The 26,131-nt window shown below is 30.5% G+C and overlaps 2 protein-coding genes across 2 annotated transcripts; both read left to right on the top strand.

Moving 5' to 3' along the window:
* Positions 1-2,801: 2,801 nt before the first annotated feature.
* Positions 2,802-6,816, top strand: LOC100781427 (LEAF RUST 10 DISEASE-RESISTANCE LOCUS RECEPTOR-LIKE PROTEIN KINASE-like 2.1). The gene is made up of 3 exons (XM_003532465.5): positions 2,802-3,688; positions 5,216-5,251; positions 5,390-6,816. Exons 1-3 carry the CDS (start codon positions 2,875-2,877, stop codon positions 6,532-6,534), a joined length of 1,995 nt encoding a protein of 664 aa, XP_003532513.1. The 5' UTR covers positions 2,802-2,874; the 3' UTR covers positions 6,535-6,816.
* A 6,764-nt stretch (positions 6,817-13,580) lies between these two features.
* Positions 13,581-20,335, top strand: LOC100780166 (phosphoglucomutase, cytoplasmic). Its single transcript, XM_003530746.4, has 18 exons — positions 13,581-13,886; positions 14,283-14,364; positions 14,593-14,648; positions 15,240-15,353; positions 15,533-15,595; positions 16,359-16,478; positions 16,604-16,704; positions 17,037-17,096; positions 17,197-17,296; positions 17,394-17,551; positions 17,633-17,728; positions 18,143-18,206; positions 18,300-18,381; positions 18,489-18,661; positions 18,745-18,821; positions 19,441-19,573; positions 19,839-19,955; positions 20,037-20,335. Exons 1-18 carry the CDS (start codon positions 13,806-13,808, stop codon positions 20,106-20,108), a joined length of 1,749 nt encoding a protein of 582 aa, XP_003530794.1. The 5' UTR covers positions 13,581-13,805; the 3' UTR covers positions 20,109-20,335.
* The last annotated feature ends 5,796 nt before the right edge of the window (positions 20,336-26,131 follow it).

Genomic DNA, 26,131 nt, shown 5'->3' with positions numbered 1-26,131 from the left:
ATTATTTGGGAACAATATATTTGAAGACTTATATGGTGACTCATGTAACTAACTTGTGTGTTTACTATTTTTTTCCTTCTCTTTTATTCTGCATTCTTCTAAGTGATGGCATCCTTCACTCTTTTCCATTCAGTTTTGAACATCTCCTTCACTTCTCCGTCTATTAAATGGGCAACACTTACCTAATCACTTTCAAACTCATTCCCTAATTATACCAGTCTTATCCTTCATTACGTTCCACTCTTATCTATTTTATCCTAACTAACTTTTATCCTTTAGTTATTTTCTATTTTCATCCTCTCTTTTCTATCTCTCTAATGGCCAAAGCTCTTAGTGAGGGAAAATTCTAATTTTCATTTCATTTTATTATTTACAATGTCATGCTTGAAAATTACTCACTTCCATCCTTGAAAATACAATAAAATTATAATTTTTTTTCACTCCCTCAAAAATTATTGAAAATATAATTTTTTTTTCATTGTATAACAAAATCATATTTTTATTATAAGTAAATTATACTTGCATTTCCCTTTTTTTTACATTGCACCTGACACTCTTTTTTTTTCATCCTATAAAAAAATTAATTGTTTAATTCACATTATTTCCAGATCTCTTCCCTCCTAAATATTGTTTAATAATTTAACAAAAAATAGATATATGTTAATCATATGACTTTTAATGAAAATTTATGTCTAAAATATCTTATCTTTTTTTCACACTCGCACCTCTTGTGTTTTTTCCAAATTGCACCCAACACCCCTCCTTTTTTGCATCCTACAAAACTTCCTTAATTGTTTAGTTCACATTATACCCAAACTTCATTTCTCTTAAACACCATTTAATAATTTAATAGAAAGTAGACACATGTTGATCACATGACTTTTAATGAAAACTTATGTCTAAAATACCTTCATCTTCTTCCTCTTAACTCCATAAAAGATATGACATCATTTTCAACCTGAAAATATTTTAACACTCTTTCCTCTTTTTCTTTTTTCTCTAATTGGATGTATTGTTGAATGTGAATTCACCTTCTTGGTACGTATGTGTTAACATTCTTCATTCTTCTTCTTCTTCTTCTTCTATTTTTTAGTTCAATTTTTTTGTGTGTGTTTGGTCGTTTGGTTGCTACGTTATTGTTGGACGTGTTCCCAGCAATGCCTATTGATTGAATATGGTCATTTATTTTAAATTTTAGTGTTTTGTTCCTGCATTTATGTTTTTAACTCATTTCTTTGAAATATTTATTTTTTATGGCTAGGTGTTTGATATAATGTTCTAATAAAGAGCTGTATCTTCTTCAAGTGTTGCCAACAATGAAGTAAAAGTCAAGTATTAAAAGAAAAATTGTTATTGCATTAAGAAAGGTTCATTCATAGGGTCAATTGTTAATCTGTTATTGAGTATTTAACTAGGATAATTTCGTGTGCTCACATATTTCAATTGACATTAGTTAATGACATTAAAAGAAGATGAGTAAAGGTAATGTAAAAAAGGGAGGGGTATCGGATGCAATTTGAAAAAAACATAGGAAGTGCGAGTGTAACAAAGATGTCAGAACAATTTCCTCAGCACATATTTCAATTGATATTAGTTAACGATGTTAACAAAAGAAGGATAAAAATAATGTAAAAAACGAGAAGAATATCAGATGCAATTTAAAAAAAAAAACACAAGAGGTGCGAATATAATTTACTCTTTCATTATGCATTTTTTCGAGCTGCAAATATAGTTTACTCTTTCATTATTTATTTTTTCACACCCTCTATGTGAATAACAAAAACTTGATTCCTTCATACAACTGTATAACATAATCGTGTTTTTATTATTTATTTATTTTTTACACTTCTTTGGTAAACAATAGAAACATAATTCTATTGTATAATTCTACAGTAGAATGAAGTTTCCGTCAAAAGGGATATTTTTGAAAGAAAAAAAAAATCAATCCATTGCTAGGAGCCGATAGCAATGAAAATGAGATCAATAACAAATCCTTTTTCCTAATCCGGCTATTGGGCCTAACTTTTTGGGCTTGAATGTTTATCCTTAGCCGTCGTTCCTTTTAATTTCTTGAATTAATCCTAAATGAAATGACCTTTATGAAACTTATGTTTAACCATTTATTTATTATCCAATAGTTAATCGAGGTCTACACAAGATCTAGTCCAATGGATATTAATTAATTAAATACTGGTGAAATGTAAATTCTGCCTATATCCTTTTTTCCCTCAAATAAAGTAATGAGATTATCATCAAGTGATTATTTTTTTTTCTTTTATCTCATTTCTTTCTTATTTCTTATTTTTATTATATTATTTATCATATTAATTATTTTTTCTTTTCTTTTCTATATCTCTCCTTGTTCTTTCTCTACACCAAAAAAGGACGTGTACGTTGAATATTTTCTTAACGATATTTAGAATGAAAAAGACTGAAATCTCCGTTTGGAACTCTTTAGATATTTTTCACGGTACATGACAGTGTCATTTTTCCAAGGTTGCACATATCCTGTTTTTTCTGTCCCGTGTGATGCACGGGTAAATTGCCTATGCCCCAAAAAGTTACCCACCCGTGTGCTAGAGGTTCTGCTGTGATTCTCTAATTAAGTCAAATGATCGATACTTGTGTTCTGTTTCCACTGAAATTATTTTATCCGTCCTCGTTTCAAATATTAATATATATAATACTATATATAAACGACTCATATCGCGTGGAATTTTCAAATCAACATAGAACAGTTGTTCATAGTGAATACAACCGCGTGCTTTGTTGTTTTGCCTTAATTTCCTTAAAGCAACCAAGAAAGTGAAGAAACTTGTCACTTGTCAGTTCCTACTAGTCACATATAATATATATAATTTTCAACAAAAAAACATGGCTGCAGACTTCGCCATTAAAATCCCTACAAGCTTTCCATCAACGATGAACACTCGTTCCTCCTTGTTTGCATCCATACTCACACTTGCTTTCTTCTTCTTAACAAGTTTGCCACAATCCTACTCTCAATTACAAAACCACACGTACTCTATTTGCAGCCAAATATCATTCAGTTGTGGAACTCTGAGAAACATATCCTATCCTTTCTGGGGAGGGAACCGACCTCAGTTTTGTGGCCGCAATGGGTTCAAGCTAACGTGCATGCACAATGAAAACACCTCGGTTCAAGTTGGTTCCCAAAGATTCAACGTACTAAACATTAACCAAACGGCTTCCACCTTGAGAATGGTGAGAACGGACCTTGTCTATGATCGCTGCTCTTCCAATTTCACCAACACTTCTCTGAGTGTCAGTCCCTTCACTTTTCTCCCCTCCGTTCAGAATGTCATTGTATTCTACGAATGCCCTTCTGGGATTAATTCAGTTGTGGGAAACACTTTTACGTGCCAGAATGATACTAGTAAACATGTTTTCTATGTGGTCAATGGAACTCAGCTGAACCAGTTCCCAGACCTTCACAAGTACTGTGGGGTTAGTCTTCAGGTGCAAGTTTCCCAGGGTGTTGTTTGGGAAAGTGGACTTGGGGTGCTGGAGAAAGGGTTTGATGTGCGGTACGATGCAGAGTTGAGTTCTCAGTGCACTGCATGCAGGGATTCTGGAGGAACATGTGGAACCAATGAGAATGATTCGCCTCAGTTCTCTTGTTATTGCTCCGCCGGAGCTCATGCTTCAGTCTGCTCTACTCACAAAAGTATGTTTTCTTTTCTCTCTTTCTTATTTCTGAAATTGAATATGTTTCTGTCATTATGGCCTTATGCACAAGTTATTTAACTCATTCTATATACATACTTTTGATAAAGGTTAAGATAAATAATGAAGGAGATTCTGTGTCACTTCTTCCTGCTTTCTTATCTTGTTCATTTAAGTGTGGCACGTGATGAAGAACTGAACAAGATTATATATAGGTTTGATATGACGTGTTGAATGAAATGAAGATTAATATTGAGATTTGTTGAGAGTTCGGGAAATCAGTTCAAAGGTGGTAGAAGGAGAGTCAAATCCATCATCAGCTTTTTTCATTAAAATCATCCTTCAGAAAAATCCAATTGCTCTTTTCATATAGCATTTAATACCACAAGAGACCACCGTCACTGTATGTATATAAAAGCCATCTATGAAATATGAATTCGACTTTGCACATAAAAACTGTCTCGTGTACAAAGTACAAACTCTTCTGGTTCGGACCATTGTGTTCTGTTTGTAAACTATAGTAATAATTTATTAATTTTCTCCTGTTAATGTTGACTTCTTAGTTCTTAGTGTCTAGTATAGTGAGGGAAATAAATTAATTCGACATGTGTGTCATGAGACAGAGATCGACATGATTAGAATATACGGGTTCTTCATTGCAATAATTGTTACTTAAAATGAGTAGAAATATTATGGCACACATCATCAACTTCTAGCATCATAAGTTGACCTGGATAGATCCAGCTAACCGGGAACCCCATTTCTTCCTAAAAAAGTATACTTTGTGCAGCATGTGTATGCAAGTGCAAGTATAAACATTAACAACCGTGTATAATAATAACAACAACAACTATCAAGTAGTATTTTTTATGTTTAAAGACGATTGAAAAAAACAGGTAATAAACAGAGGACATTGGCTAAAGAGCACGCATGGCATGGCATGACTAACTGACACGCAACATTTTCTGCTTGTTTTCCGCAATGGTTGACTTTTCAGTAACCATTGCCTTCCAGCGTCATGGTAGGCCACGTGTTGGTGTGGTTTAGGTAGATATCAGATAACGTTCAAGAATCAATCACGGGATTATATTTGAAAATTGTAACACTGAATTTAGCTATATTATGGATTGAACATTTTAAAACATAATAGTTATAATTGTGTTTCTTAATAATACGGTAATTTTTTTACATCATTGTTTTCAATGAAAATGTCTGTCGCCTATCCTGGTCACTCCCTTTGCTAATTTCTAGTAGTTCATTTGGACAGAATTATTCATCGTGTATGTGAATTGGTGTAGAAATCAATAAATATAATAAAACATTTAGCAAGGGTACAAACTGATAATCATCAGCTCCTGGACACTCTAAAATTAAAATATCAAATTCCACTGTTTTTCTTTTTCATGATGCCAACTTTTCAGGTATTTGTTTTCTTATGGCAATGTCATACTTGCAATTGTTCAATAGAGAATGTAAAGTTCTGAAAGCGTGCAATTTAACAGTGATGATGTATGTTTTTTCATGGCAGGTCAAAGGAAGAACAGAGTGTTGAAGCTGGTTTTAGGTACAAATTTTGTTTTTTAAAGATTGGTTATTAAATAAAACTCCCCAGGGAGTTTACAAGCGTACGTATGGTATGGATGTGCACATTAGCAAACAATTACTATAAACTTGAATGACCCCTAACTCTTCTAACTAACAGGTTTCGTTGCTACTGGATTTGCACTACCTCTAATAGCTGTCATCATATGCCGTAACAAAGCTAGGATTTGGAAATTTATGTTAATACAAGTTGGTAAGATAAAAAGGAATGATCGAGTTATAGAAGCCTTCCTTGAAAGCCAAGGTTCTATGGGTCTAAAAAGATACAGTTTCTCTGATGTCAAGAAAATGACTGACTCCTTGAAAATTAAACTTGGAGAAGGTGGTTATGGTTCTGTATACAAAGGAAAATTACTGAATGGCTGCTCAGTGGCAGTGAAGATACTGAACGAGTCAAAAGAGAATGGCGAAGAGTTTATCAATGAGGTTGCTAGCATAAGCAAAACATCCCATGTCAACATTGTCTCTCTCCTTGGATTTTGTCTAGATGGAAGCAGAAAAGCTCTCATCTATGAGTTCATGTTCAATGGTTCACTTGAAAAGTACATTCACAAGAAAGCATCAGCTGAAAGCAAAACTACTACCCCATCCTTGAGCTTGGAGAGATTGCACCAGATTGCAATAGGCATAGCTCAAGGACTTGAGTACTTGCACAAAGGATGCAACACTCGGATTCTGCATTTCGACATTAAACCACATAACATCCTTTTGGACGAAGTTTATCGCCCCAAGATATCGGATTTTGGACTTGCTAAGCTCAGCACAAGAGATGAAAGCATCATTTCAATGTCAAATGCTAGAGGGACAGTAGGGTACGTGGCTCCCGAAGTGTTCAGTAAAAGTTTTGGAGGTGTTTCACACAAGTCTGATGTTTACAGCTATGGAATGATGCTGCTAGAAATGGTTGGAGGGCAGAAGAACATGGACATTGAAGCTAGTCGTTCAAGTGAGATATATTTCCCACAATTGGTTATTTATAAGAAGCTTGAGCAGGGCAATGATTTGGGACTTGATGGTGGGATATTGTCCGGTGAGGAAAATGAGATAGCAAAGAGAATGACTATGGTGGGTTTGTGGTGCATTCAGACAATTCCTTCTCATAGACCTACCATAAGTAGAGTCATTGACATGTTGGAAGGTAGTGTGGATTCCTTGGAAATGCCACCAAAACCATTTCTGTCTTCTCCTCCAAGATCATCAACAGATTTTTCCACTGCAATATCCAAATCACTTGACGGTGTCTAATGCTGCTGCTGCTGCTGTTCTATCAAACATAGTATACCGTACAACTTTCGGTATTGGTGATCAAAGTTAGAGGTTTTATGGGTCTGTCTTTCATCATTCCATATATATTAATATGTAAGTGTCTTCTTTATTTGGAGAAGGGTGATGGGCCTCATGCATGGGATACGCAAAATAATGCAGCCATGCAATAGTTTGTACTATTCATATTCTGAGGAGAGATCTATGTTTATTAACATTAACTCATGAGTTTAATTTTACATTTTGTTTTGGGATTAGGAAAAACAAGTTAAAAGAAAGAGAGTAGATGATATCATCTACATTAGCAAAACAATACTATGTAATATCCAAATACACATTCCAAAAAATAAAAACCCGGTCCCTTTTGGCTTTTTTACCAACAAGGTATTTTTTTTCTCTCTCGGTATTTTACATGGGATCGTTTTTGAATTATTAAGTATAACTTTTTTTTACCACTTCAAAGTTGTAACTTTTTTTTATGACTTTCAAGTCGTAAAAGTTTTTTTTTCAAGTATTAGGATTTCAAAGTCGTAATACCCATTTTTTTATAATTATTACGACTTCGAAGTCGCAATTATTTTTTTCATGCAATTTATTTTTTATTTTACTTTGTTTTGTTTTCAATTTTTTTAAATTTTAAAGAAATATATTTATTTAATTATTAAATAAATAATTTTACTTTTAATTGTTATTAGTTTTATTTAATATGTTATATACTTTTTATGATTTTTTAATATGTTATATATTTTTATAATGTTTTATTATTTAAAATATATTATATTTTTTTAATATTGTTTTATTTAATATATTTTTGTATATTTAAAATTTAGATAATTTTTCAATAATTTTATGAAATTATTTTTTTAAAAATGATATATAAAAGTAACTTAATGACATTTAATATATTTTTTAGTATATTTGTTTTATTTTGAATACTTAAATTTTAAAAACTAAAATTTGAAACCGGGAAGTTTGAGGTTCAAGGAATTGTAAACATGCAACTTGGTCAACGAGCAATGACATGCACTTTTAAATTAAATGAATGGTCGTGTGATTGTGGATAATTTCAAGCACTTCAAGTTCCTTGCTGACATGCGATTGTAATGTGTGCTTTTTGTAATTTAAATTATGATGATTTTGTTGACCTTGTATACAAGTTGGAAAACATTTTCAAAGTTTATCAGCATCACTTTCATTCCCTTGGAAGCGAAAACAAATGACCTCAATATTTAGATCCACATTTTATGTCTAATCCTTTGAAACGACGACAACAGACATCGAGAAGTTCGGTCACTACTCGTACACATAATGAAATTGTGAAGAAGTGAATGACATAACCGTACTAACTATCCATACAAACAAGTAGATGATTAATGTAGTTTTTACTTTTTATGTTTCTCTTTAATTTGTATTGTTCATTAATGTATTATGTTGTTTTTAATTTAACAACTACTTTTATTACTAAATTATTACGTGTTGTTAATAGTAAATTCCTTTACACAAAATAAATAATATTATTTCATAAATTATAACTTAATATTATTAACAATTTTTTTAATATTTGGTTTCAAATTTTAGTTTTTAAAAGTTAAGTATTTAAAATAAAAACAAATATTCAAAAAAAATATCTTAAATGTCATTAAGTTACCTTTATATTTAATTTTAAAAAAATAATTGCATAACATCATTCAAAGATTATCTAAATTTTAAATATACAAAAATATATTAAATAAAATAATATCAAAAAATATAATATATTTTAAATAATAAAAAATTAAAAAATATATAACATATTAAAAAACCATAAAAAATATACAACATATTAAATAAAACTAATAGCAACTAAAATTAAAATTATTTATTTAATAATAAAATAAATATATTTTTTTTACAATTTTAAAAAAATTGAAAATAAAACAAAGTAAAATAAAAAAAATTGCGTGAAAAATAATATTTACGATTTCGAAGTCATAATCATTAAAAAAATAGGTATTACAACCTTGAAGTCATAATACTTATAAAAAAAAGGATACGACTTCGAAGTAATAAAAAAAATACATTGAAGTCATAAAATTATATACGACTTCCGTTACAAAAAAAATTAAAGTCATAACACATGTTACAACTTCTAATTCAAAAGTTATAACACCTATTACGACTTACCCCTTTTGATAAATAATTCAAAAATTACCTATCTCACATGATCCCAAGAAAAATACCCTTGGTGGTAAAAAAGCTGATGCAATCCTATCCCAAGGGCATTGGATAGAAAACTCCAAAAATATTGGGTCAGAGAGGTAAGAGAAGGCCTTAGGGTTTTTATGAGCTTTAGTATAGAGTTTGGGCCCATGGGAGCCCACTTATCTTTGTACATATTAGATTAGGGTTTCATTATTTTTAGACTTTGTATTTAGGACTCCATGGTGTAGGGAGGATACCTTAGTAATGTAGGATTTTTCAACTCTTGTATTTTAGGACACCTAAACTAGTTTTTGTATTAGAGGTAGTTTTGTAAGTTCACATGCATCAAGTACACTATTTGATGTGATGTGTGTTAGGAGAGAAATTTAATTGAATTGGGAGAAGTCCGATCCAATTAAATTTTGGACCAGCCTAAGGGGAGGTGAGTATTTGCTTGTTACACACCATTGTCACATCATATAATCAGAGTCATAGTTTGTTTGTGTATGTCCTTCATGCTTTACATGTTTCATGACATCTAAGCACACTGAGTGGCTGAAACATAGCGGAAATTCACTCATCATAATTAGTAAAATTTTGACTTCAAATTTGGCTCAACAAATTTAAATTCAAATTCAAGTGAAATTTGAATAGAAATTCAAATTTTCCTCCAATTTTGTATGACACTTAGACTATAAATAGAGACTTTCTGTGTGTATTTTTCCAACTTTGATCATTTGAGAAATTAGACTTCAAAGTTCGGACCTCATCCTTGAAGTGGCGTCTCCAATCACCTTTTCTCCATCTTTCTCCATTTCGCTGTCATTGATCTTCAAGAAACAAAACACTTCATTAATAAAGAAGATATAAGACCTATAAACTCTACATGAAGCTATATCAAAAGTTGTCCCCTTTACTCTACATCACCAGCCTAATCCTTTCATTCTATATTATCAACCTAACCCTTAAACTCTAAACCTATTTTAGAAGCTCAATTTCAAGCATTAAGAAGCCAAGGCTTTGCTAGAGAAGGTAGTTGATTTTTGCAAATTTAAGATTATCAACCTCATCGGTACTGTCGCCACTTACTCCCCCAACAGTTCCACCAACATCCGAATATTCTATGACTACCTAAAATATGGATCTTTAGTGTCCCCAAAGTCAGAAGAAAATACAAAGAGTCATCTTATGAATAAACTTAGAATCATTGTCTCTGAATTCCGAGTACTTCTTGCAGTTACAAAAAGCACATTAATTAAAGACAGCAAGAAAAATACGTTTTCTTCAATTCTCTTTTAATAAACCCTACTGAGATCTTCTTTTGCCACAAATCAGCTTATGTAACAATGTTGGTTTTCTCTTTATTCCAAACAAGTTCATCAGCTTCCTAAAATTTTGTTTCAGGGAAGTTCACTTATTCTTGATTTGAACATCATTAGAATCCAACCCAGTGATTTTCCTGAAATTTGCCATAATCCTCCTCCACCCGTTTACACTCAACGCGATTGTCGGTTATTTTTCCTAATTTTACTTGCTTCAATGCACGGTCAAGTAAAATCTTTACGGTAACATCATCCCATCTTGCCGATATTCTTTCTTTGTTCTTGGAGGAAGAATTCTTGTTTTTTCCCGGAAGATTTTTTATCTGCTCTCTTTCTACACTAAGAATGGATAAAAAAGATGCGATTGTCTCCACGTTTGTGAGATTGCACAAGATGCGAAGCTGCTTGAAGTTTGAATCCAGAGTACAAAAAGTTGGGTTACCGAAATTGGGCCAATGGCCCAACGTTCTTCAAATGAGTTTTACTTTCTGCATCTCTCTTTTTGCTTCCTGCACCGTATAGATTTAAAATATCAGCAAATTTCAAACATTTTATACCGTACAACTTTGACCAGGGGGACCATGACTTTTTGCCAAATTTCAAATTGTATGGACTATACAATATACAACACGTCTCTTGGTGTGGTGCTTTCGGGTTTTGATAGATTAGTAATGTATTAACATTATGAAACATCGATTTATGAATATTTTGTATACAAATTGATATATATATATATATTGATAGATGAATTTTATTTTTATGATTGTCTCCATCATTCGAGTCAGATTCGTTCTTGATGATAATGGGTTTCATCCATAAAATATGCAAATTAAGGCTTAAAGTTCAGATGATTTACTTTTTTTTTTTAATAATACATAGGTTAGTATAATTCAAGTGAAGCGATCACAATTATTAGTAATGAAAAAGATGAATTAATGCGTACAAAATTTGTCACCGGTGGGAAGATGTCCCATAACTGCAAGAAAATAAACCAAGCTACCATCAAAGACTACTTTCCACTATTATTCATGGATAAGATGTTAGACATGGTTAGTCAAGAGTTCTGTTATTTTTCTTGATGGCTACTTCATATACAATCTTCTTTTTTTTGGGTGCACTCCATATACAATCTGGTTACAATCAATCCAAAATAGAATTTCATCATATCAGAATATTTACAAAAGTTATTTTTATCTCTCACGTCTTTTCAGATGACAACGGATTTTTTTTTTTTTGTAAACAAAATATCATATTTTTTTAAAAAATTCAGTCGTTTGTTTCATCTGTTTACAATAATCAGAAGTTGAAAAGTATCTATAGAAGATTTTTTTTTAAAGCATCTAAAATCTGATTAAAATTATAAACTATTTTGAATAATTTCTCATGAAATTAGCTTTTCAAAAAGTGATTTTAATAATTATAAATAAACAAATTAGTTTTTTTTAAATCTTTTAAAAAAGAATCACTAAATTATTTTATATTAGAATCACTTTTTTTTAATGGATAAGAAACTGACCCAATTTCTCATTTGATGAATAATGGCACTACTATGAGAAGGATTAGGCACCCATTCGGATTCACTACATTGAGGAAAAATGACAGGTTTCCAACTATATATGGTGATTGCATAACTAATGGAAGTTCAAAAGTTGCGTGAAGGTTTAAGTCTTATTCGGAGTTGCTAGTGGATAAAAGAGCAGGGATACTCTTATGATTTAGATGAAGTTGAGTTCCAATAATAACTGCATAAATATAAGCGCAGGATCTCTGACTTGGTTCATAATATGGTACTTAAGCAATAACTTTGTTAAGTTTGTTATTAAATTTGATCAATCTACGAATTGTATTCAATTGATTATGTGCACTGTACTTGTTGAGCCTTTTGTTTCAATCTGATCAATGGGCTTGCATTATAAAAGATGGGTTATACTTTACTTTGTTGAATTTTTATTTTAAAAAAAGGTAACAAAACATTCAGCCGAATAAAACTTGTAGGAGTGTTACTTTCATTTCCTAATGTCCATTCTGGTGATTAAATTATATATGAATTATTAAATTTGATCAATTTACGAAATGTGTTCAATTGATTCTGTGACACTGTACTTGTTGAGCCTTTTGTTTCAATCTGATCAATGGGCTTGTATTATAAAAGATGGGTTATACTTTACTTTGTTGAATTTTTATTTGTAACAAAACATTCAGCTGAATAAAACTTGTACGAGTGTTACTTTCATTGCCTCCATTCTGGTGATTAAATTATATATGAATCAGCATCATAAGAGGGGGGAAAAGGGATGCTATGGGTATTACGTTTTTACGATAGTAATGTCTTTCTTTTTATTCTTTTGTCATATTTTCGGCCTAAACATAACACAAAAAAAAAAAAATGCGGGGAAAAGGGATTCGCAGTCATGACTCATGTGGTTCGGCACGTCATGATAAAATGGAATAAACCTTTTTGAGGTTGGAATATTACCAAATCAAAAAAAGGAAAAAAAAATAGGGAACGTGCAATTAAGTCCATGGTTACAATTTTTTTTTGCAAAAGCATGAAATAGAATTTCTAGGATTTAGTTATCTAAAGCGAGTGAGTCCATTTTCTTAATTTGAATTGAATTGTTTCACAGGTTAAACGTATTTTAAATCAAGGATGGATATATGCCCAGACATTTTATTTTATTTTAACATATCTTTTTTTTTATAAAAAAAAAGTTAAATTTTTATTTATTTTTGGGTACCATGTATGAACGTCAAAAAATAATAGAACGAGAGAAAAATAAACTACAGTAAATTTAAAGAAAAAAAATATTAAATGAAATAATATACATTAATAAATTTTATGTTATTTTAAATGATTGATCGCGGCCCTACTCAATTTCATTTTGCTTCATTATATCTCTCTTTATTGATCTAAATAAATAACCGCGGGAATGAATCTCAAACCAGAAATTCATAAATGATTTTAGCAAAATAAGTCATTATAATCGTAGGATAAAGTTATTTTATTACATGGGATGCTTTAATTACCTTGAACTATTATTCTCATAGTATATAACTTATAAGTATCGCATACGATGTAGTATTATTTCAATTTTGATAAAGTTTAAAAAATAAATTAAAATTATGAATGACATATAAATTATATATTATCCAATAACAAATAATCATGTATAGTAAAGGAGAATGTTTTTAAGCATTATTCCTAAATAAAAATGATTTTAGAATTTATTTTCAGTTGGTGAGACACGTCTTTTATTCTAATCTTATATGATTTACTAAATAATGTTTTAAGACATGTAAATATTTGTTGATATGAAAATAAAAAAAATAAAGAACTTATTATATAATTTTATTTTGCTGAATCTTAATAAAAAAAATATTTATTGATTGGGATTTGCGAGTGAGTCCCTAACAATATTTTCCTCACAGTTAGAATAAAAAATGTTTTTTTCTCAGAATTAATTAATGGTTAAAAAAAAATAAAAATAAAGGAAGCGGTTCGAAATAAAATTGCAAAACCAGCAAAGACACGGGCATAAAATTCCTCGTCGCACAAATGTCATCCATCCCAAAAGCATTCATCAATAAACTGCTAAGCTAACTGAACTCTCCCTCTCTCCTTCCTCGTTCCTTTCGCCTCTCACTACAAATACACATCTCATCTCATCCGTCTCTCACTTTTAATTTTTCTCTGCAATCTGAACCTTCCGGATTTCGTTTTTCTTTGTTCCGGTAGCCAGCCAGCCAGCCATGGTGCTCTTCAATGTTTCACGCGTTGAGACCACTCCCTTCGATGGACAGAAGCCTGGAACCTCTGGTCTCCGCAAGAAGGTCCTTATCTCGATTTTATCCTTTCCTCTATCAATCCATGCTTTAGTTTTTCCGCGCTCGATACATTCTTTCTTCTTTTGTTCTTCTGACGATTGTACTACTGTCTGGATCTTGCCTTCAAATTCTATCTTCTGATTCCGATCTGTTTCGATTGAGCTGCATGTGGTGTTATGTGTATGCATGCATTGTGTTTGATATGAATCGCGATTGGATCAGACCGTAGAATTCCTTTTGAGCAATTTAGGATCAACCAAATTGTTTAGTCCTTTGGAGTTGCTTTCTAGTTTAAATCAATTTTTTCTGATGCAAGATCTGTTTCACATTGGTGGTTGCTTCTTCTTCATTACCTCTACTACTAATTGTAATTGTAATAGTTCGTTCGCTGGATCTTTTCAGGTGAAAGTATTCGTGCAACCTCATTACCTCCATAACTTTGTTCAGTCAACATTCAATGCATTAACTGTGGAAAAAGTTAGAGGTACGATCCTTCAATTCTCTTACTTTGCTTCAAACTCACGGTACTCAAATATCAGTATTAGTTTTACTGCAACAGAAATGAACATGCTTCTTTCTCATAACTGAATAAATAAATAAAAGATATGGCTTCAACATGTCTTTTCAGAAACTGTTTTTCCTTCCACTTGTTTCCTTTTCATGTTTCAATTATGCTGTGGGGTACTGAGAACTGTTCCTTCCATTCTTGTAGGTGCAACGCTAGTTGTATCTGGTGATGGTCGTTATTTTTCAAAGGAAGCTATTCAGGTACTTTTTCACTGTCCACTTTTCTTGCTTTTGAATGTTGTCTTCTTGGCGTCTCAAGTATTTGGTTTATCAATTACTTTATTCATAAGTGCCGGCAAATTGGTAACATTTCTTTGGAAAACTTCTCATTTGCATAACTTAGATGCCTTACAATTCTTTTTTTGTTGTTGTTGTCATTTTGGAATTGTGCTTCTTTTCTTTGGTTTAATTTGATTTGTACTACATCTAACATAGGCAGGCATTTTGACTAATCTGACTGCACCACTTATGGCATTTTAGATATAATTTATGATTTCGGCCTTGAAATTTACTAGATCTTTTAATTAAACAAATAAAAGTATACAGGTTAAGATCTTGTAAATTATAATAACAAGGAGATGGAAACTAAAATGCCATTTTCCAACTTCAGAGTTTTGTACTCTGGAATAGAGACTTGCTTTGTTTCTTTTAACTTCATACACCATTGGTTACGCATCTCTTCACTTATGACTTTCTTATATGAGAGGATATTCATTTCATGCTACATCACATGCTTGTCTTCTAATGTCGATATCATATTTCACATCACTAATGATTTTAATGAATCTGCAGATTATAACTAAAATGTCAGCAGCAAATGGAGTAAGACGTGTTTGGATTGGTCAAAATGGATTACTTTCCACTCCTGCAGTATCTGCTGTTATACGTGAAAAACTTGGAGCTGATGTGAGTAATGTTTTCTACAGTTTGCTTCTCGTTGTTTGAACTTCTCTTTATTATGCTTAGAATGTGTTTTGTTTCCTCAAAGATGATCCATGATTTTCATAGTGGAATTGCATATGGTAACATTTTTTTCTCCTGAATTAAAGATTAATAGTGGATAAAAAATTGTATTATCTGTACAGGGATCCAGGGCAACAGGTGCATTTATACTGACAGCAAGTCACAATCCCGGTGGCCCTAATGAGGTGAGTATTGTCGTGTATTACTTTAATTATTTATGGATGAATTAAATTAGATTAATGAATATGATGATATCTGCTATAGGAATTTAATGTGTAGATCTCTCTCACATTCCATTTCTGAAATCTGAACTAAGTTGACTGACATTTAACCTTTGGCTTGGCCACTTGAATTATTTCATTTATTTGAGGTTGACCTACATTGTTTGGATCAATGTAATTTATGTGGATCACGGAGTTACAAATTACACGATAATTTTTTTGTACTCTTCATTCTTTTTCAACTTGGATGATCACATGATAAGTGATAATACCTATTTTTTCTTTTCAAAAGAGGAAAAGATATCAAGTAGGCCACAGATGATGCTGTTTATTAGGATCTGACTGGTTAGTTAAAAACCAAATAGCATGAAATAGTGGAAAAACATACAATTACACAATATTATTTTTTAAAATGATGCAGGGAAGTCTTCAATGACAAGCTTGATCTATGCAAACATTGAAATATTGTGTTTATGTGACCATGAAAATATTCCTGATTGTCCCTTCCCCAAATAAGCTTTAAGCCATGGTTAGTTACCTTTTTGCTTTAAAATTGTAGTTTCTCTCAGATATCAACAAGACATAATATTAAGTTAGTAAGGTGAATATTTCCAAAACATAAATGTAGGAGTTGATGGGTGTTCCCTTATGATATTATGCTGAGACCTTGTGGGTTGTAAGATTAACTCTGAATGATTGTTACTGTCATTTGGTTTCCTTGTTGCAGGATTTTGGGATTAAATATAATATGGAAAACGGTGGACCTGCACCAGAGGGAATTACTGACAAGATATATGAAAACACAACAACAATTAATGAGTACTTGATTGCTTCAGATCTGCCAGATGTACTACTCATGACCTGGCTTCAAATATTCTCCTTCTCTTTATTTATCCACCTTGTTTTTAATTAAGACTGTAATGTCTTTCATCAACCTAAATCTTGTTTCCCATTCTCTATTTGTCTTCCCAGGTGGATATTACCTCAACAGGTGTTACAAGCTTTACAGGCCCCGGAGGACCATTTGATGTTGAGGTTTTTGATTCAGCAAGTGATTATATAAAATTGATGAAGTAAGATTTTTTTACAACTTCATCTTACCCTCTGCATCTATGCAAAGAATTTTTATGCAAGTGGATTTATTTATGTCATGCAATTGTGCCAATTAACCTGCAAAGCTGGAGAACATTGAAGGAAGAAAATTTTTAATTTTTGTCAAGCTGTAAAAGTTTGTTTTAATAGATTTTCCTTCCTTTTCCATTTTGAGAATCCAGTTTGGTGTTTCATATGATGCCGTATTCTTACAACAAGCAATCTTGATTTTAATTAGATGATCAAATGTTCTATATTCTTATGCACTTCTACTGATTCAATCCTCTCTTACCCCATGATTGAAATTTTGCAGGTCAATTTTTGATTTTGAATCTATCAGGAAACTGCTGTCATCTCCTAAATTCACATTCTGGTATATTTTATGGATGTTCTTTTAAATTGTGATATAGAATATTCTTAGTTCGTTTCTTCATCCCAAAGCCTAATGATAAATTTCTTTGACGTTATTGAAGTTATGATGCACTACATGGGGTTGGTGGAGCATATGCAAAGAGTATTTTTGTGGATGAGCTTGGAGCACAAGAAAGCTCTTTACTGAACTGTACACCAAAGGTCTTATTCTCTTGTTGATTAATGCCAAGGATAGCTTTAAATATTCTGAATGCCAGTCGTGATTTGCCTTGATTTGTGGATGACTTGTTGGATACAGGAAGACTTCGGAGGAGGACACCCAGACCCCAATTTGACATATGCAAAAGAGTTGGTTGCTCGTATGGGATTGGGCAAATCCGAACCCCAAGAAGAGCCCCCAGAGTTTGGTGCTGCTTCTGATGGTGATGCAGATCGCAACATGGTTCTTGGTAAAAGGTAGTGTTGTCCTTAATTTGTGATGAATTTAAATATTCTCTAACTTTTTTGTGTAATATCTGTGTATCCCCTGTTTGTTAGGTTTTTTGTCACTCCTTCAGATTCCGTGGCCATTATCGCTGCAAATGCTGTTGAAGCTATACCATACTTTTCTGCTGGTTTAAAGGGTGTTGCCAGGTTTTCATCATGTTTTTAAGTTTTAAGCTTCTCTCTCTTAATTTCATCAGTAGTGTGTGTTTGAATGCAAAGAAGCACATGTGCCAATGTGCATTTGTGTGTCATGCAGTAATGCCAGGCTTATACTTGCATATGCTTGGTAATTATATTCTTGTAATTATCTAGCTAGTTGCCACAAAAGGTGTGATTAGATTTGTTTCTAGTTGGACTATGAAATAGGAAGAATTAACATTGAGTTAAATACAAAGATTTTAATATTCATAATTGTTGGTTATATATTCCCCCAATGACCAAATTGTTGATCTCTTGTTAGTTCTTGAGCTTATTTCCTAGCAACTTGATCTTTTGTGTAACTTCATTTCTCTCCACCAGTTTTACCAATATACCAATTTTAAATTATAAATATTTGTGTAGGAGCATGCCAACCTCTGCTGCCCTGGATGTTGTTGCCAAACATCTGAATTTGAAATTTTTTGAGGTATATTGCTCTTCAATGTCTTTTAAGTATGAAAATACTTGTTGATGGCTTTTAGACATGCAATTATTTTATTTAATTGTTATTCAAAACCAGGTCCCCACGGGTTGGAAGTTCTTTGGTAATTTAATGGATGCTGGATTATGTTCAGTCTGTGGTGAAGAAAGTTTTGGGACTGGTATGTGTTTGCTATTGCATTAAGAGGAGCAAAGTACAACTTTCAACTTTATTAAAACCTAGTTTTAAACTTTTTATCTTGTGATTATTCCTTGTGCTTGTGGATAGGTTCTGACCATATTCGTGAGAAAGATGGAATCTGGGCAGTTTTGGCCTGGCTATCTATACTTGCATATAAAAATAAAGATAAACTTGAAGACAAGCTTGTCACTGTTGAAGACATAGTTCGCCAGCATTGGGCTACTTATGGGCGCCATTATTATACTCGATATGACTATGAAGTATGATACAATCACATTTTCTCCTACTTTGTTATAATCTGTTTTGAGAATCAGTTAGTGACCTCAATTTTTTTTCCTTAAAGAACGTGGATGCAGGTGCAGCAAAGGAACTGATGGCATATTTGGTCAAGCTGCAGTCCTCACTTTCAGAAGTCAATCAGTAAGTTAATTTTAGTACACTAACATTATTTTAATTCTTGGTTATAAAGATATGCATCCGGTGAGAGTTGTCCTATACTAGCTAGTACCTTGGTATCTTGCAACCCATCAACAAGTGAGAGTTCTCGTATACTAGATAGTACCTGGGTATCTTGCAACCCATCAAAAAAAAAACTCGAGCAATTATCCTCCAAAGAACCAAAAACTTGCCAACATCCTGGCAGACTTCTCCAGGAGTCATTGACCTAAAGCAAAAGCATAAAATTCTTTCCATTATCCAAAGAACCAAGGTATCTAGCACCAGCTGAGTAAAATAACCTTTCTTCCCTGCTCCTCCAAATGTTTACCATGTAAGATATGCCCTAGTAATGGAAAAGTGTGCATTGACCCACTTCCCTTGTGTCACCCTCCTGCTTCAGTTCATCTCCACTGCTGATTATAGATATGTTCCTTGTTGAGAATAATTCAAAAATAAGTAGTTGATGGACTTGGAATGATGAATCTGTTACAGTTACCTAGTTAGTTCGTTGGTATTTGACCTAGGAATAAAGATTACTTGGTGAGGGTTTGAATCTGTGGCTTCATCATAAATCTAATGAATTTATTCGCTGTCTTTTTAGGATTGTTAAGGGGATAAGGTCAGATGTTTCGAATGTTGTCCACGGTGATGAATTTGAGTACAATGATCCTGTGGATGGTTCCATCTCATCACATCAGGGAATCCGATATTTGTTTGAGGATGGATCACGATTGGTGAGTTTACTGCTTGAGAAATATTGGTTACAATTAACTTAATGGAAAAAAGCTGAAATTTCGTGTGGTGGTCTTTCAGAATTGAAAATGCATCTTCTTGCATGTAATTACTAATTATTCATATTCTTCTTCCCATTGTCAGGAACTTAAAGTTAATGTTGGGTTTTGTTTCGATGGATATATTCCATTATTTTATTCAATTTCTTTTTCCTAATTTTTATGGGGTCTACTATTTTGTTTTCTTACGTTTAATATACTACTATAGATTTTCCGCCTATCTGGAACTGGATCAGAAGGTGCAACAATTCGATTATACATTGAGCAATATGAGAAGGATCCATCAAAGATTGGGAGACTTTCAAACGAAGCACTTGCTCCTCTTGTAAGATGCTTATAATATTTATTTAAATATAAAAGTTCTATCAAACTTGCAACTTGACTGACTTAAATATCTCAATTACAGGTGGAAGTTGCGTTGAAACTTTCGAAGATGGAAGAATTCACTGGTCGATCCGCTCCAACAGTCATTACATGAACACATTCAAGTGGAAGGTGGTTAGATCCTGAAGCTTCTCCCAGTCATTTCATTTCTTCTTTGTCCAGTATCTTACGGATAGCCGAACAGTAGATTTGGTTGTTTGCAGCCTTTGCTATGGGAAATTGAGTGGAATTTGAGTTTCTTTATCTAAATTTTGATATGCTGAATAATTTGCAACAGCCGAGTGCTAATTATATAGTCTTAATATAATGGTTTCTCTTGTATTGGCTTTTTATTTTTAGGTTTATAGATCTGGATACAAACATAGTGCATTTTTATAAAGTAATTGAATTATAAATAGTTTAGAACTCTTACGAATAGACAAGAAATGAATTTAAAAACTTGTTTAGATAAATGTTTCAATAGAGACTCATAAGAAAGGAAAGTAAGCTACTTCCAAAAACTAAAATCAGCTTATATATAAATTAACCAGTGTCGTGACCGGTGTCTTTCACGGATAAACAATTTTTAAATATTTTATAAAATACATTTAAAATATATATATTTTAAACTTTTCTATTAAGAATTATTTATAATTTTACTTATTTATTTTAACTATTTAGTTATTAGTTATTTTGTCTATTATTAACGGTTCATTATATACATAGCAGACTTAAAAAAAATACAATGAGAGAAATAATAATTAATGATATGTTAAGTAGGTTTATTAGGGGTGTTTATGGGTATGAGTCACTCTCAATTAACCAAAATCTATTGGAACAATTTGGATTAAGTTATTTATGTATTTGAGTTAAAATTAAATCGAACAGATTAAAATTGTTCATGTACGTGTTGGATCACAAATTCAGATTTATAAATTCGATTAAAATCGAACAAAATTTTTAAAATCATTTGGTTTTACTCTAAATATTATTAATATTGAGATTTCAAGTGTTGGGACCGCAAATGTTAGACTAATAGTGTTAGAACCTAAGATTTTTCATATTTATTTTTGTTGTCATCTTTATAATATTAATGAATCATATTTTGTATATTTGTTTAAGCAAATTTGGTTGCAAAAAATCTGGTTGAAGCGAAATTAATTTGTAGGAAATATGTGCGATTCAGACTACTATAATAAATTTCTTTGAATAATATTTTGTTTTAATTTTTATTAGTCTATTTTAAAATATTATGTTACTAGTATTAAATGAATTAATTTTACTATTTTCATACATTTGATAAAACTGTGTTAATTGCATTGGATATTTTGATGAATCATGATATAAAATAATAATTCTAAGAAAAAAAGATTAAATTTAAATGGGTAATTTGTTGACCCGAATCAAACCAAACCGTTCATGAATGAGTTAGGTTGGATTTCAATTTTTTTTTATAAAAACTGAATCAAATCAAACCGATCAAATTTGATTGATTGGATTCTGAATTTGGTCAAAATCAGCCCAAACTAGCCTCAAACACTTCTATAGGTTAGTATTTATATAATTATTCAGAAGCAATGTTACAAACAATCTAAACTTGGAGTTGCTAGCTATAATAAAAATATTTATAAAATGACATTTTTAATTATGTATTTTTAAATTAAACTTAAACTCAAGTGACACGTATCATTCATAATATATATGTTAATTTCTGAAAAATGATATAAAATATTTTAAAACTCTAACTTATAAGAATTTTTTAATTAGAAATATTTGTGTTAGATATCAATAATGTAAAAATATAATAATTTTTAAGTTATTAATTATTATTATTAAATATGAATAGTCAATTGAAGATCCAATTAATTATTATATCTTGAAAAATAAAGAAATAATAAATATAAGAATTAAATTTATGTTCACTCAATAAATTTTATATTTTATTTTAATTTAAATATGTTGTAATTTTGAATCAAATATATTAATGTTAATATTTGCTAACCTTTTTCATCTCAATGTGTATTCCTACTTCCATCACAAGAGCAAGACAAATGCAAACTCACCATCATAGAAAGGTTTGAAGAGATTCACAAATATCTAATCCCTCCCTACATTCACAACTTGTCTTTTGCTTGAAACAACCAAATGTTTTAATTTGTGAGTTAATAACGGTAAAATTTGAGTTAATTTGATAATCAATTTTCATTAAGAATGATTGTAATTTCTTTACTTTTCTGTTATTTTTAATGAAATAATAAAGAAATTAATATCTTTGCAGTTTTATATTAGTAGAAATTAAAAGAATAAAATTTCAAATGCTTTGGAAAAAAATTGATGCAAAAATGAAAAGAAAAAACCTTAAAGAAAAAATTGGAAGGATTGGACAACTCGCTTAACGCACACAATTCAGGCTTAGCGCGCACCCTCAATCCCATTGTGCCAACTCCTATAATATAACTCTTTCTTATTATCCATTTAATGCAATCTTGTTCTATTTTTATTGTTCTTTTCTGTGCTTAGTTGTTTACTATGCTCTCGTCATCCATATAGTGTTTAAGGGATAATGCATTAAAAATTTGTTATTTTCTAAAGGACGGGAAAAAGGATATAAAAATAAAATTATTACTAGAAATAGATTGATATTCGTTTAACCTATTTCATGCATATCTAATTTTAATACGATTTATTATTTTTATCTTTAGAAAAAAAAAATAGGAGAAAAAAATAGATAAATTAAACTCTTCATACGAGAAATTAAAGATAAAATGTCTTAATAGATGTGAGTGGAAACATAGATATCATTAGATAAAGAAAATCATTAACATTGCATCATAAGTAGTTTTTAACATGTTAAACTCTAACATATTTCCATTCTAAATTGAATTATCTTTTTATCTTCACCTTTATCTTTTACTTTTCTTATTTTTGAATCTTTTATCTTTTCTATCTTCTATTTTTTTTTATCTTCAAATCTCTTATCTTTTCTTTCACATCTTTATCCTATTTTCTACATTTTTTTATCTTCTATTTTAAATTTTTTATTTATTTTATGTAAATTGAGTTTGAATTAATATAAGATAAACAAAGTTTCTATAAATTTGATACTTAAATTTTTGATTACTTTACTACCTGAGATAACTTGGTAGGTCAATAAATTAACATAATACATGGTTAGCATTAGAGCGTTACAAATTTGTCAAATTGATTAAAATATGTTTAATGAACACCTATTTATATGTTATCTAACATTTAAAGAGAATAAAAAAATAATATTTATGATGTAATATAAAAAAATGATCGAAGATACTCTTTTAATTAAAATGATCGAATAAAATTGTGTTAATTGTATTGAATATTAATAAATCTTATAAAAAAATTAACAGAAAAAATAAAAAAATATTAATAGAACTTATAAAATTATAAATAATTCGTGTATCAATTAATTAAAATGATCGAAGAGGGGAAATATCTTCTGGTTTTTATCAGTATTTGAAATAAAAACGCCATAATTTTCTAAATTTGATTTAATTGAACCAGTCAAGCGAATCTTAGTTTATTGAACTTAGCGTGTGCTGCACTTTTTTTGACACGTAGATACTCTTTTTCTGTCTTTTGAAAATTTCTGCCTCGTAGAATTTCAAAAAGTGGAAGTGACAGAAGAATATAACAATTAAATAAAGGTCGTCCATGCATTATGCATTGCTCTTTCTATTTCACAACTTCACTTTTAAAGACATATATTCTATCCATAATTTTTAGCTAGTTATGGGTAGGGCAAAAATATTTTCAGAGGAAGGGATATGAAGTGAGAAATTTACTAGCAAAATTTATTCGAGTCACCCCTTCTATATTCTTCACTCTCAGCATTCCTCGCCAGCTAAGGGACAGATCCTGAGTGGTTTTAATTTGAATTAATGTTACATGAATCATTTCTGCAAGTCAATGTCTTATTATAATCTATAGCTCCAATTTCTCCTTTTTTTTAAAATAAATAAATTCGTAGCTGAAAATTTCAAATGGAAATGACCCTTTCTTAGCCAGTCGATTGGTTCCTGCAATGGGGCCAAACTTGCTTGTATTGGTTTTATACAGTGAAATTGATTGATTGTATTGGCCTAATCAATATAGGATCCATCCAGCAGATACAATCTGTTTAAACAGCTCTTTTAGTTCCCTGAGATTGCTCCTGTACAATTACTTTCGCCTTCACCCAAAAAATAAACATTAATGCAGTTTCATTGCATCGTGACTTATAATAGTAGAAAACCTATGTGAGGCTGAGACATGAGACCAATTAAGCGATTATTTCTTATAGCTATATGCTCCGAATAATCTTATATTTTCCTGTGGCTCTACTAGGATTTCAACATGAAAATCGCGTGAGAAGAAATGACTTATAACTACATTTCCTCCTTTCGGACCGTATTATAATAATTTGATGGGAAATTCAGCACACATAAGTCCTAGTATTATACAAAACACTGGTTATGTTATATCATGTGATCAGACAAGGGTCGATCCAAGATGAGAGAAACTTAAAATAATTATTTTTAAAAAAAGAATTATATATTGAACTTTTTTGTTAACTGTGATATTTTTGCTAATATATGTGACTTTTTTATTATATAAAAATTAATAATAAATATTTTTTTATAAACTTAAAGTTTAGGTTTTAATTGTTTTAATATTGGGTCGACCCTGACACAAACAACATTCATTAGCGATGCTGTTATACTTCCCAACAAGGTTTTCTTACATTAAATAAAATGTAAACAAACATATGCAATTTCTTGTCTTTATATATGCACGCATATCTTTTCACCAGCTATGATTCATGAATGATTGACCTTGGATAGGCAAACCAAGAGCTGACTCCTCACAAGTTTGATGCAAAACTATAGTGTCACAATTCCAATGTTGAACCATAACCATTTCACAAATGCTAGTTGATTATAAGTTCTGGAGTCACTAAATTACAGTGATCCATTTTACCAAAGTTCATTTTGATGGATGCAACATTTTAATTATCCTTGCATTGACTGGTTTACAACGGTTTGTTGGTTTATTCGAATAGTAAGAGTTATATGTTTAAGATACATAACCTGAGAGTGTCCCTTTTTTAAGTGTTGAATTTAATTAGACAAACGTCACAGACTCACAATAAAACGATTTTTTTTTATTAAATTAAGTGATTTTAAAAAATTATAAATCAAAATTAGATGACTTTAAAAATTATTCACTAAAAATTAGTAATTTTAACTTTTGGTATGAGTGAATTATAATCAATATAAAAAACATTACTTAACCAATATAAAAAATATTATTTTTGATATCGATTATAATTATAATCAATATAAAAGTTAAAATTACTCATAGTTTACGAAAGCACCAATAAAAAAAATCAGTAGAAAAATGTTAGAAACTTTATTGGGAATCAAAATTCATATTAGTAAAACTTAAACAAAAAAAAAAAAAACCTAAATTGCAACAAGTAAACTAGACCTGAAAACTTAACAACCACCCCCACCCCCCAACAATAACAAAGCAAGATACACATAAGTCATGAACGCAACACTAAAATTAGGACATGGGACGCACATAGGGATCTGTACCTTCTAGAAATATATATATATATATATATATATATATATATATATATATATAACTCCGTTAATTAATTTATTAAAATTAAGAAAAAATATTAATTTATTTCATAATAATAAATTTATCTAAAATTATAAAAATATTTTAATATTATCATTATCATTAATATTCTTCTATTTTCTAATTGTTTATGACTATATTTTTTTTATCTTTTTTTAATGATATATTTTTAATTTAAAAAATAATTAATAAATAAACATAATAAATTAAATCTTATAAAAAAAATAAACATCAATTCAATCTTGAATCTTATGAATAAGAACATAGAAAATATTTGTTTGCTCGAGTTAGAACATTAAGAAACTTATGTTTATCTTATTATTTAATTAATTTATTCATTATATTAAAGAAAAAAATTGTACTATTAGTTTCTTGAAAAATCTTAAATAAAAAATATTTTTGTGAGAATCAAATTATGTCCAAACATGTCCTTTATTAATATTTATATTTAATATCAACTTACAACTTTTAACA

The sequence above is a fragment of the Glycine max genome, chromosome 8, assembly GCF_000004515.6.
Source record: "Glycine max cultivar Williams 82 chromosome 8, Glycine_max_v4.0, whole genome shotgun sequence".
NCBI classification, from domain to species: Eukaryota; Viridiplantae; Streptophyta; class Magnoliopsida; order Fabales; family Fabaceae; genus Glycine; species Glycine max.
The sequence above is the reverse complement of the archived record's forward strand: the minus strand, read 5'-3'. Positions and strand labels throughout refer to the sequence as shown.